Source organism: Podarcis cretensis (genome assembly GCF_951804945.1).
Source record: "Podarcis cretensis genome assembly, chromosome: 13".
NCBI classification, from domain to species: Eukaryota; Metazoa; Chordata; class Lepidosauria; order Squamata; family Lacertidae; genus Podarcis; species Podarcis cretensis.
The window spans coordinates 17242868-17255612 of NC_137182.1; the positions used below are offsets into that span (position 1 = coordinate 17242868).

Below are 12745 nucleotides of genomic sequence, written 5' to 3' on the forward strand. Positions count from 1 at the left end.
TAAAACAACAGTGTTGTATCACTATATACCCCTTTATGTTTGATTGGTTAATGCTATTAATGTTTCCTTATATTAATGTTTTGACTTCAACCCAATAATGGCAAGCTTTAATTATTTCTGCATTGGATACTTATACACTGTGTTGTCTATCATTGTTGGCAGATATGATGGAAGAATTGCATAGCCTGGACCCACGACGGCAGGAACTGTTGGAGGCCAGGTTCACTGGAGCTGGCGTTGCAAAGGTTGGTATCAGCACAGCTCACTGACCAAAAGCATGTGCACACAACCTTTCATTTGATGCTTGGTGAACGTCTAATGATCTAGAGTGTCAACTTTTGGCATCTTTTACTTGCCGTCATGCAGATGGAGAACACTGCTGAAGCAAAATGTATGTATGACCTCTAAATGTTCAGAAATCAAACATACTTCGAAAATAATCTGGCATTTCATGACCTCTGCAGCTTGTTTTGGAGTTGATGTGAAAAGTTCATAATATATGAGCAGTGAGCATTAGTAGAAGTTGAATGCTTTTTATCAGTTGAGTAATGAACTTACCTGGGAAGCTTGAGAAGTTACCTTCTCACACAATGCTAGACATTCCTATAACTAAAGTTTCTTTTCTGTTCTTATATCAAGTATCTGCTTTTGGTAACTTCTTTCATTCTTTGTTTTAAATCCCACATCAATGTTGATGGCATTCTCTTCTGTCAGCCATCTCCAGTTCTCTCAGGTTTCTTCTGTTTTCACTAGCATATCATAACATCATCCAAACTAAATGTTCAAGACTGAATTGCTCTGTGTTTCATCTTATTTTTATGGACAGAGTTGCATGTTGAATTGGTTGCAAAAATGGGATCCTGACATTCTTGGGATTCTTAGAAAAACAGCCCTCAGCGACAATAACAACTATAATTGGTTTTTAAAGTGCCTTAGGTTTTATAGGTGCTTCGGAAAGATTCAAAAACTACAACCCCCGCTCTTAGTCTTATAGTATAATGCAATACAAAATAAAAGGAAGCGGAAACAACAAAATAAAAGGTAAACTGGCACCAGTTCTTCATAGTTCTAAATTCTTACAGTCGATACAGATTACCGTATTTTTTTTGCCCTATAGGACGCACTTTTTCCCCTCCAAAAATGAAGGGGAAATGTGTGTGCGTCCTATGGGGCGAATGCAGGCTTTCGCTGAAGCCTGGAGAGCGAGAGGGGTCGGTGCGCACCGACCCCTCTCACTCTCCAGGCTTCAGGAAGCTATTCGCAAGCCTTGGGAGCTCCGCAGGAGTTCCCGTCGGGCTCCCAAGGCTTGCAGATAGCAGCCTGCATCCTGAAACCTGGGGCGCGCTGCATAGCGCGCTCCGGGCTTCGGGCAGATATCGGGCAGCCCCACAAGCTCGGGGGACAGCGAGGGGAAAATAATTTTTTTTCCTTTATTCCCCCCCCCCAAAAAAACTAGGTGTGCCCTATGGGCCGGTGCGCCCTATGGGGCGAAAAATATGGTATATAAATGCAAATGTTGGTGAAAGGTGAGTCTGGTAGTCCTCTGAGGCTAGAGGAGAGCCTGCATGCGATAATCCTTGGGTGGTACTCCTACTCAGAGTAGACCCATTGAAATTAATTGACATAACTAATTTAGATTCATTGATATCCGTGGGGCTAATCTGAGTAGGATTTAGTTGAATTTAACCCCTTGCTATCTCTGCTTATCCGTGACAGCTGCTTCTCACCCTAAGCAGGTAGCAAATAAGTCTGTGTTACATAGTTCCCATCACAGACATGTTGCTAGCCTGCCAATAATAGACTGGAGCAGGCATAGGCAAACTCGGCCCTCCAGATGTTTTGAGACTACAGTTCCCATCATCCCTGACCACTGGTCCTGTTAGCTAGGGATGATGGGAGTTGTAGTCCCAAAACATCTGGAGGGCCGAGCTTGCCTATGCCTGTACTGGAGGATTGTTGAAACAAAGTTTTTGTAGACCATATTTGATTTGGAACTGTCATCACTCGCTTTGGGTTTCACTAAGTTTGATTTTATGTGCAGCCAAGTTTAGCGTATTCATTTTTGCTCCATTAAATCTTGTCATGAGCTTATCATTTGGCAGTGCAGTATTTCAAGAAGTTTTTTTTTAAGCTTGCATCTTGGGCTTTCTTAGTGAAAACATTTGGGAAATTAATAAAACAAGACAGTCTCTTGCCTCCCCCCCCCCTAAAAAAAAAAACAGCTGGGAATTGGGGGACAGTCAGGAATGTCATGCAGTTTTGGTTCACATGACTGCAATGAAGGTGGAATTGGCAACGCCTCCTTACCTCTTTGAGGGACAGTTTCTTATCTTAATTTTAGGTCTAATTTTGAGGTCCAGGTTGCTCCACTTCAAAGAAAGAAAGAAAAAGATTCAAATTCCCGAGATGGCCAAAATGGTACTATTTTGGTATTTTATTAATAATAATGGTGTATACATTTTGTTGTTATTATTTCAGCTTATTAGTAAAATAATAAGTAAAAAGTCTCCAAGCAATTTACAAAATGAGAAAGCAAAATGCAAAGCATAAAATTAGAAAAAGAGCAATCCATTGCAGTAAAAACCATACAATACAAACAAATCCAGTAGAGCATCAGCAAAAAACGTACCATCAATAGTCAGCAATATCATCCTCATTTGCCAAGTAGCTGGGAGTAGAGAAATTTCACCTGGAGCTGGAAGGGTGTTAATGATGGCACCAGGTGGGCATCACTAGCAAATGTTGTACTTAACACAAATCAACCTAGCCACTGTGTGTGTTTTGGAGCTTCATGTTCCTTTATGTAGTTATTCTAAACTTCTTCAAGGGAAATATGATGAACTAAACCCCCCAATTTCTTTCAAATATCTCATTGCTGTTGGTTCATGTGTATAGTCTCTCAAGTCTTTGTAACTCTTCTGTTATTAGTCTGTGCGCTGACTTGCATGTCGACATTAACCTTACTTTAACAATTAAATTTGCCAGCCAATTCCATCTGATACTCCCAAACGTAAAACATTCCCACGGTATTACAAAGGTATTATGGGAAAACTTTATGTTATTAAAAATACACAAATTGTTGTTAAAAAACAGATAAGTCCACCATCTTTTGAAGACTTTTTGAATGAATAGGATATGGTTGGTGAGATAAGCTTTTATGTGTGAACTGAAAAGGAACTTAGGGAGAACTAGCCCTATTTGCCGAGCTGAGCCTTTTCCCTGATGTATTCATCTGCAAGAATTTTTTTGGTTAGTTATGTGAGGCCCTCATCTTACATCTGAAGTAACATTGTCAAGACACAAGTATACCACCTGATTGGAGTTTAAGGCCAAAGTATTCATGTGTGTTTCTCTGCAACCAGAAGGACATTTTTATTCAGTGCTTGGGCATCTGGTGCAGTTCTACTGTATAGTTTGTTGTGTAATTGTAGCCAATTCTTCCTTGTATATAAAGATAGGAATTGGCATTTAGGTGAGAATATTCCTGTTGCTTGAGACTCCTGTTGGTAATGGGAGTCATAGGTATTTATGCTCTGATGACTACCCAGAGATTAAGGTTTTTCTTTTTCCCAGGTCCACTGAAGGGTCCTTCAATTTTTGTATCTCTATTCTCAACAAAGATTTAATAGGCATGCCACCTTCCTGTTTGGTGTACTGTTTGATCTTTTTCTTTTAAATGATTTGATTTGATTTTAATATTGTATAATTATTGCATGGTTGTAGCCCATCCTGCTATCTTGTAGAAAAGGGTGGGCAAGAAATCTGTTTAAATATATAACACCCTTCCCCACTAGGAACAGATGGCAGTGGTGCCCAACATAATGTCAGGATGCAAGTGTCCTTGTGTCACCAGTTCTCCTTAAAAGCTTTTACATCAATTTTTACACAAACAGGTTTAACCAAGTAAATGCAAGTTTTGTTTCATCCTAAGCTTATAGCATGGGAAGGCAAACTAAGGCCCGGGGGCCGGATGCCCAGTCACCTTCTAAATCCGGCCCAGGAACAGTCCGGGAATCAGTGTGTTTTTACATGAGTTGAATGTGCCCTTTTATTTAAAATGCATCTCTGGGTTATTTGTGGGGCATAGGAATTTGTTTATTTTTACCCCAAAAATATAGTCGGGCCCTCCACAAGGTCTGAGGAACAGTGGACCAGCCCCCTGCTGAAAAAGTATGCTGACCCCTGATTTATACTCTTTGGTTCAGGTGGTAGGTACCCTGGAAATACTTTTTGCATCCAGTACCAGAATTGGATATGGGAAGGGAACTGCACATGTGCAAAGAAACCAGGAGCTAGTTAGCACCAACAGAATTTCCTGTGATAGGTTTTGGCACTATGCTGTCCAGCATTAGAACTGAGATTTTTTGTAAATGCACCAAAGAAAGATGATTACTTTAATTTCTCATTTGTAGACAGTTCATTGCACTGAAAAGGGATGCAACAAGTCTGAGTGTGTGTGTGTGCGCGCGTGAGAGAGAGAGGGAGAGAGAGAGAGAGAGAGAGAGGTGCTTTTCTGGGGAGTTATAACCATTTTCAGCATAAGTAAATAATACTTTCGCTTTTTTGTCTATTTCGCCAGGGGCCCCTGAACAGTGAATCTTCCAATCAGAGTTTGTGCAGTGTGGGCTCACTAAGTGACAAGGAGCTGGAAGTAAGTGAACCTGGTGTTTACTGGACAGCCTGTCCTGGGGTCAAACCAGAAGTTACCTGATTACTGTCAACTATGTGAAAATAGTCAGGGTTCCATTCCAGCAGGAGAAAATATGCCACCTTTTGGACTCTCTAATTCCCTGCTATGCAAATAGCCTCAACAAAACTCAAACAATTTAGCCCTCGGGAAGGTGCAAGGCAGTGATCTTAACTCTCAAGTGCCTTGCAGTCTTCCTTAATGGAGTTAATTCATTTTTGGTGTAATACTTGCTGTTAGTGGGGGTGCAGTGGTCACTGATTTCATGTTCCACGGTTGCATTTAAAAGTATCAAAGAGGGGAAACATAACCCTCTGTATTTACAAACTGAGAAGTCTGCCAGAGGGTTTTGAATTTCTTAGTGTGCTTTGATGCTGAGATATCTGCAGAAATTGATTTGGGATTTGTTTTTCTCCCCCTTAAGACTCCAGAAAAAAAGCAGAATGACCAGCGCAACAGGAAGAGGAAAGGGGAATCCTTTGAGACCAACCAAGGTAAGCTGTGCTTTAGGCCCCCTAATTAGGATCTCCAAACATTCAGTAATGAGCACGGTTGTTTGAGAATTCTCTTTTCCCTTGATATCATTGAGTCTGACTCAAAGGTGTATTGGGCAGCTTGTTATGATCTTGAGCTTGGAGCAGCACCCTTCCCTTCAGGGAAAATTTGCCGTCTGCATTATAAGACAAACATTTTTAGTCCTGAGGCAGTCTTATTGCAATGTTCACCTGCATCTGTTTCACTACATGCACATGTCACGTTTGGGCATGGTTTTCCAGTGGCTGGTTGGCAAAGATAGTCACTTGCACTGATCACACATCTCTGTCACACATGATTTTCACAAAACTTGAGGCACTGAAGTACTTCCATGTAAAAATAATAATACAGTGGTGCCTCGCAAGACGAAAAGAATCCATTCCGCGATTCTCTTCGTCTAGCGGTTTTTTCATCTTGCGAAGCAAGCCCATTGACGGATTAGCGCTATTAGCGGCTTAGCGGATCAGCTGATAAGCGGCTTAGTGGCTTAGAAAAAGGGGGGGGGAGGAAAAAAAACCGCAGGAACTCGCAAGACATTTTCGTCTTGCGAAGCAAGCCCATAGGGAAATTCGTTTTGCGAAGCGCCTCCAAAACGGAAAACCCTTTCGTCTAGTGGGTTTTCCGTCTTGCGAGGCGTTCGTCTTGTGGGGCACCACTGTAATGGCTGAATTAGCCCTTAGGAATCCATCAGAAGTTGGTATATCGGAGAATGTAGACCTAAATTGTGAGGAAGAGTAAAAAAATTCCCTTTCTGATGCTTCCTTTCTTAAGTGGTCATTTTTGGTGTTGACAAAGCATCCAGAAGCACCTCCTCCCAAGAATCATATGGAGCAACCTTTGCATAGTCTGGAATCATGGCCCATACTGATGACACTTCCTTCTCTGGCCTCATTATGGTTTCTCCTTGTCCACCCACTTCTACCATGTCTTCCCCCATCCATCCTCAGTTTCTTTTATGTGCCTCTTCCAAGAACCTTTGCACTCAGGCACACACATTCTTTGAGCTCTTGTCAGTTGTATCTCCATTGCCACTTGCTCTTTTTGCTGTTCTGTCTATGCTCGCATGCACACATGTCTTTCTCCTTTTCTCCAACATGCTTTTGGGGGAGCAACAGAGAATCTTTGAGAATAAGTGTTGCATTTCAGATAGTCCCTTGGTAACCATCCCCGAACTGTGTCGTTTCAGAGGTTGGTCCTAATTGGTATTTATTCTGCATCAACACAGAGGCTCTGTCTCATTCTAGTCCACTGCTCTGACACACACCATCTGAAGTGTGAGGACGGAGTCCTCCTAAAATGTAGTTGTCATTTACATTAAAAGTACATGCACAATCCTCACTTAAAGAAGGAAGCCAGCTGTGCTGGATCCTTTTTTCCCCTCACAAAAAACATCAACAGTCTTACATGTTAAGAGGAGCAGAATGCTACAGCACATGGATAACTGAGTCTGGAAATTCCCTTATAATAAACAGGCACATCCATAATCTTTGGTACTACCCAATTCCCTTCTTATTTCAAAACCAAGACAATTTTTAAAAAGGAAGAATTAAACCCTAAAGCATGAGAGTATTTTGATTTTGAAGGCTTAATACCACCTGTTGTTTTTTTCCTTCCAGGCAAAGTCACTCCAAGGGGACATAAAATTAGTGATTATTTTGAGGTAAGCCAGTTTTACATGTAACTTTTCAGAAAATGATGTCCTTGCAAATTCTTTCCATGTAGGTTAGAGACAGGGACTCTTCTAAATAATATGTAAACTTCTTAAAGAGGGAGGCCCTTGCAGTTAAATGACTAAATTTTCTAGGGAACTGTCTTTTTTATATTTTTAAAATAGTTTTAGGGCAAAAAAAATCCAGATCTTAATTGTAGCTGTTCCCTTGTGTGCATAGTTTTCTGTGCCCCAGTTTCTATGCACCTGTGCAGTGTGCTTTGCTCTGTGAAACTTTCACAGTGTTTCTATGAACCTTTTTTGTCCCCTCCAAATTTTAGTTTGCTGGGGGAAGCGGTCCAGGAACAAGTCCTGGAAGAAGCGTGCCACCTGTTGCACGATCATCGCCACAGCATTCCTTATCAAATCCTTTACCTGTAAGTATTCACTTGAAGGGACAGAATGTGGGCATTTGTGAGTAATGTGGCACCCTGAAAATGGTATCATTTCTGTATATTTTTTTATTAAAGCTCATTTTGAGCTTTAAATTTAAGCAACGTTTACAGTCCTATTAGGTGGTGGTTCAGAAATCCTTGGTGGTAGTGCAAAGCTCCCAGGGTTCAGGTGGTGGGATCTGAATGCTCCCTTTAACATTTCCTCTACCTAAATTCTTATTCCTGCTGTCTTTGTGTCTGTCTAACCCAGTGTTGGGCTCCGTTTGATTAAGGTGTGTGTGCAGTAGCTAGGCAGCAGGTAATCTTCAAAGGAGGAGGCTCATGCATACGAACAAGATGTGGCAGGAACTATATTTCTAGAAGACTGAAGGCCACTCAAAAGTTGAAAACCACCATGACTCAACATTTCAAGGGCATAGGGCAAGATAGAAATCTTCTTAGCACTGCATTTCCTCCTCCTGCCCATGTAACATTTAATGGCAGTTATCCATTGCTGTAAATAACTACACAGAAATGACAAGTGTGTCTACCTATGTGTGTGATTTTGTCATAAGGTAGCTTGAGCTAGAAGTACCATTACTAATCCTAGGACAAATAATTTAACAAAGAGGTTTGGTCTGACCACATCACCATACCTTTTTGTGTCTTTGCAATTTTTTTTAAGGATTCTAAATTGCTCAGGAACAAGTTTTAGAAGAGGCAGGTTAGGGAAGTTATGGGTCTGCTCCAGAGGGGAATGGGAATGGGACTACCATGATGGCAAATGGAGGTAGATATGGAGGCAAACAAAGATATACAGTGGTGGGGAGTGCTTGTTACATCAAAGCCCTTGCTCCCTCTTCTTTGCCTGCTGTGCATCAGAGTTGGGGGTTGCCAGTCAGTTCACCTGGTGCTGGTGGTAACTGCCAAGTCTGTCCAGAACAAAACATCTGTTGTCCACAATTTAATAGCAGGGACTGAGTTGGCATTCATAACTGAGAGCTGGGCAGATGAGCTAGGTGGCCCTATGCTACTGCAGCTACGTATGTCCACCTGGGTACTTGCTGCAGCACCATTCAGGTCAGAGGGGCAGTGAGAGAGCGTCAGAATCATCCTCACTAGGAGGACAGACCACACTGTGTCTGAATTTGAGGGATTGTTTGTGGCATTGGGCGGAACAGGGATTTTGTTGGTGTGGCATCCACCTCACTGCATTACAGCCTTCCTAACTGAGCTGACAGAGGTAATCTGAGACGTGGAAAATCCATGGTTCTAACTATGGAAAGGGGGCATACAAATAAAATGATGAGGTTGATGGAGGGGGGGGGGATGACAACTCCTAAATTGTGGAATTCCCTCTGCCACCTTTCTTGGATATGTTTTGTTGTATGCTGAAGTCGCACCTGTTTACCCTATCTGTTGACACTGTATTTTAAGACCCCCTCTAGTTGTGATTGTAATTTGTTTCAAACTGTCTTCGAGCTGCATTTTATATTGCTGTAACCCACCCTGATCAGAAGGTCGGCGGTTCGAATACCCACGACGGGGTGAGCGTCCGTTGCTCGGTCCCTGCTCCTGCCAACCTAGCAGTTTGAAAGCACGTCAAAGTGCAAGTAGATAAATAGGTACCGCTCCGGCGGGAATGTAAACGATGTTTCCGTGCGCTGCTCTGGTTCGCCAGAAGTCATGCTGGCCACATGACCCAGAAGCTGTATGCCAGCTCCCTCGGCCAATAAAGCGAGATGAGCGCCACAACCCCAGAGTCGGCCACAACTGGACCTAATGGTCAGGGGTCCCTTTACCTTTAACCCACCCTGAAACCTTCTGGTAGAGGGCACATAATAAATCATTTTTTATAAAGACACCTTATAAAACCAAATCTAGTACTTGTTTTTACAGTTTACTCAGCTAGAAGAATTGAAAAGGAATTGTTTATTACAACCTCAATTGCACATTTATCTTCTGCAGGATATAATATTCTCAAAAAGTCATTCTGTACACGTAGACTGAACAAGTGTGTAATTGTTATGTGCATGCGTGTTGACAAATGGCAGGGTCGGCTTTTACCTTCATCCTTTTTAGGGGGTATGGTGTATTTTTCCCCAATGTTGTATACCTATATCATTGGAAGGATGTCCTGTTTTCTGTTTTTATAGGAAACATTTGCAAGATTTGGGTTTGTTTTTTTCAGGGCCCAAGCTGAGCATGGTAGAGATGAGCACACTTTACTGGGTCTAGAGGATCTAGCCTGGACTAGCCTCATTTTCCCCCTCATGGTGAAGTGCTGATCATGCTTGAAGTTCATCCAAGTTTATTTCCCTGTATCTGTGTGTCTGTATAATATGCCTAGTTTTTGTAAGAAGCGTTAGAGCCAGTCAGAAGCAGTGTTAGAACAAGTAACAGTGAGCTGTTGTTCCAGGCCCTCCTCTAGAATGATGGGGAACTTCAACTCATGTCATTTGAGAGACAGAGGTATGCCACGCTATCTCAAAAACTACAAGTCCCCTCCTGTGCAGGCAGGAGGTGTGAACAAGGATGTGGCAACCAAGAAGCACCATTAAAAATTGGGTGCAGTGGTAGTCAAGTAATGCTGATAGAATTTGCAGGTTCCCAAACATATGAGAGTAAATAGACCCCATGTTATTTCAACGTATAGGAAAACTGGCAGTGTTCTAGACGTCATTCATGAACAGGGAAAAAGGACTAAAGCATATTAATGCCAGTGAACCTAGATCTGGCTGTTTGTTCAAATCAAGCAACCAGTGATGTAAGACAGTGAACCTAGATCTGGCTGTTTGTTCAAATCAAGCAACCAGTGATGTAAGACAATTAAGCAAAGGGAACTAAAAGAAACTGAATGAGACCAATCAACCTTACATGTTTTAAAGAGTTTAGGCCTTTCTTTGTCACTTCTTCAAGAGAGACAAATCTGGGGGCAGTGTGTGTGTGTGTGTGTGTGTGTGTGTGTGTGTAAGAGGAGGGCCCATGTTGCAAGTTTGCACCAACCCAGAGAAATTACGCTTGGCAGTCTGTTCCATCATATTGTGATGCCTTTTCCCCTTCTGTTCTCATTCAATACATAGAGATACGTTTTGCCTGGACAAGAGGAGACGGGTGGGGGGCAGAATGTGATAACAACACTCCTTTACCTGATAGACTATTCTATAGGAAAGGGTAAAAACTTGTTCTCTGCTGCCACAGAGAGCAGGACAAGATCTAACAGGTTCCAGTTAAGAGAGGGTACATTTTGGTTTAACATTGGGAGAAGCTTCTTAACAGTAAGAGCAATACAGCAATAAAACTAAATGTCTGTGGTGTAGCATTTGGAGGAGAGGTGTTTGGGAAGCCTGTGAGTCTGAGGCTCGGTACTTTTCTTCCACATAATAGCATAGGTTTCCATTGTGCCCAAAAAGGTGCAAAGGCATTAGGGACTGTGTCTTTTATTTGCCTAGTAGTAATGGGGCCGCTTTTGGTAGCTAGATCACACGCTTCCTCGCTCCCTCCCATTGCTTCTCCTCGCTGTTTCCAAACTGCCGTATTTTACTAATGCATGGATCAGATTTGTTATCTATGACCCTACCTCGCCCTCCTTCTTTTCTCTTCAAAGTATCTTGTGGTTTTCTTTAAATGTATTACAGCGGCGAATGGAGCAGCCGCTTTACGGGGTAGACAACAGCGCAGCCAAGGAACTGCAGGAGGATCACTCTGCTCTGCCAACGCTGGTGTCGGCGATGCTGGCGAAACAGCGGCTAGAGGGCGAGCAGCTGGCCCAGAGGGGTGCAAGCCTCTGTTTTCCATTTTCTTCGGTGAGCATGGTCTTAATGGCCACACTCAAGGGGGTCTGAATGGGTCTGACATGGGTGGATAGCATCCAATCCCCCCACACATCTGTATGGCCCCCTTATTAGAATCTCAGCTTTCTTTCTTTTTCTTCAAATTCTAGTCGTCAGTGGTTGCAGCTTGTGACAACAAAACTGGCTAAAGGTTTTAGCTTTTCTTTTTTTTCCTCTAGGAAGTACTCTTCCCCCAAACCCTACTTCATTGACCCCACCTTGAGGTACTCCTTTCTCTGGGGCCTCTTCTCCCTCCCATTTTCCTTGCTTTACCTCTCTCCCATCCCTTCATGGTGATGAAATGGAGCTCCAGCTCTTCGTGGTGATGAAATGGAGCTGCCCATTTCTAAATGGAACACAAATTGAAGTTTAGAGAATTGTGGCTTTTCCAGTTCTCATGATTTGAAAGACATTTTCGTTGTTTAATGGTTTTAACTTCAAGATAGGGTAGCATAGTCAGTTCTTTTGCAGCAGTGGCTCAGTAGCCATCACATGTAAGTTCGGCATGTTGATTAAACTAGCAAGTAGCAACTGAAATGGGCAAAATGGCATTGTGACGTGCTTCCAAGGTAGCTCTTGGCTTTGAACAATTACATCTTCAGATTGTGAAATGTAACCTAATCTTACTTAGAAGGCCAAGTGTTTCAACTTTAAAATGTTTATTTCTTATGATTCACACACCCCTCTTTTCTGCAGTGTCTCCTAAGATTCCACATTGAAATGCATACATAGAAAGAATCTGTTAGCCTGTACAGGCTTATTAATTGCAAAGCAAATTGCATTTCTAGGGTTGTCACTCGAGCCTCTTAGCTCCAACAGCTAAATCTTTGTGTCACTGCCCCAGACCCCAGGCATTTGCCAAAGAAATGCATTCAAGACTTTACAAACAATTCATTTTCTTAAAAGCTATTTGGCACTTTTCCTGGAAATGATCTCTAATGTGCTTTTTAAATCATCTTAACTGTAGGTTGGGTGCAGATGTAGTTAGTTGTTCATTTTGTCCCATTGCAATCAAGGGGATTTAATTAGTCATGACAGGGACGCAGGTGGCGCTGTGGGTTAAAGCCTCAGCGCCTAGGACTTGCCGATCGAAAGGTCGGCGGTTCGAATCCCTGCGGCGGGGTGCGCTCCCGCTGCTCGGTCCCAGCGCCTGCCAACCTAGCAGTTCGAAAGCACCTCTGGGTGCGAGTAGATAAATAGGGACCGCTTACCAGCGGGAAGGTAAACAGCGTTTCCGTGTGCGGCTCTGGCTCGCCAGAGCAGCGATGTCACGCTGGCCACGTGACCCGGAAGTGTCTCCGGACAGCGCTGGCCCCTGGCCTCTTAAGTGAGATGGGCGCACAACCCCAGAGTCTGTCAAGACTGGCCCGTACGGGCAGGGGTACCTTTACCTAGCTTATCCCATTGATTTAATGGAAATAAAGTGTGACTTAATCAGGACCTAGCCCCGTGCATGTGATCAGACAGACTCTGAAACATAAGAACATAAAAAGAGTCTGCTAAATCGGGCCAGTGACAAGCGTCCTATTCTCACAGTGGCGGAACAGATGCCTATGGGAAACCAGCAAGCAGGATTCAAGCACAAGAACACTCTTCCCAACTGGTATTC

The 12745-nt window shown here is 42.9% G+C and overlaps 1 protein-coding gene across 6 annotated transcripts in view; it reads left to right on the top strand.

Moving 5' to 3' along the window:
- The window catches only part of TLK2 (tousled like kinase 2), a 37455-nt gene that overhangs the window by 5314 nt on the left and 19396 nt on the right, over nucleotides 1–12745 (top strand). For 5 of the 6 annotated variants that reach the window (XM_079949501.1, XM_079949498.1, XM_079949499.1 and 2 more), the window contains exons 2-7: nucleotides 163–245; nucleotides 4580–4651; nucleotides 5112–5181; nucleotides 6838–6881; nucleotides 7211–7306; nucleotides 10942–11109. In XM_079949501.1, the coding sequence (XP_079805627.1) occupies nucleotides 165–245; nucleotides 4580–4651; nucleotides 5112–5181; nucleotides 6838–6881; nucleotides 7211–7306; nucleotides 10942–11109 (531 nt within the window). In that variant the 5' untranslated portion in view covers nucleotides 163–164. The remainder of the gene's footprint in view (nucleotides 1–162; nucleotides 246–4579; nucleotides 4652–5111; nucleotides 5182–6837; nucleotides 6882–7210; nucleotides 7307–10941; nucleotides 11110–12745) is intronic. The other variant, XM_079949500.1, reaches the window with a different exon arrangement.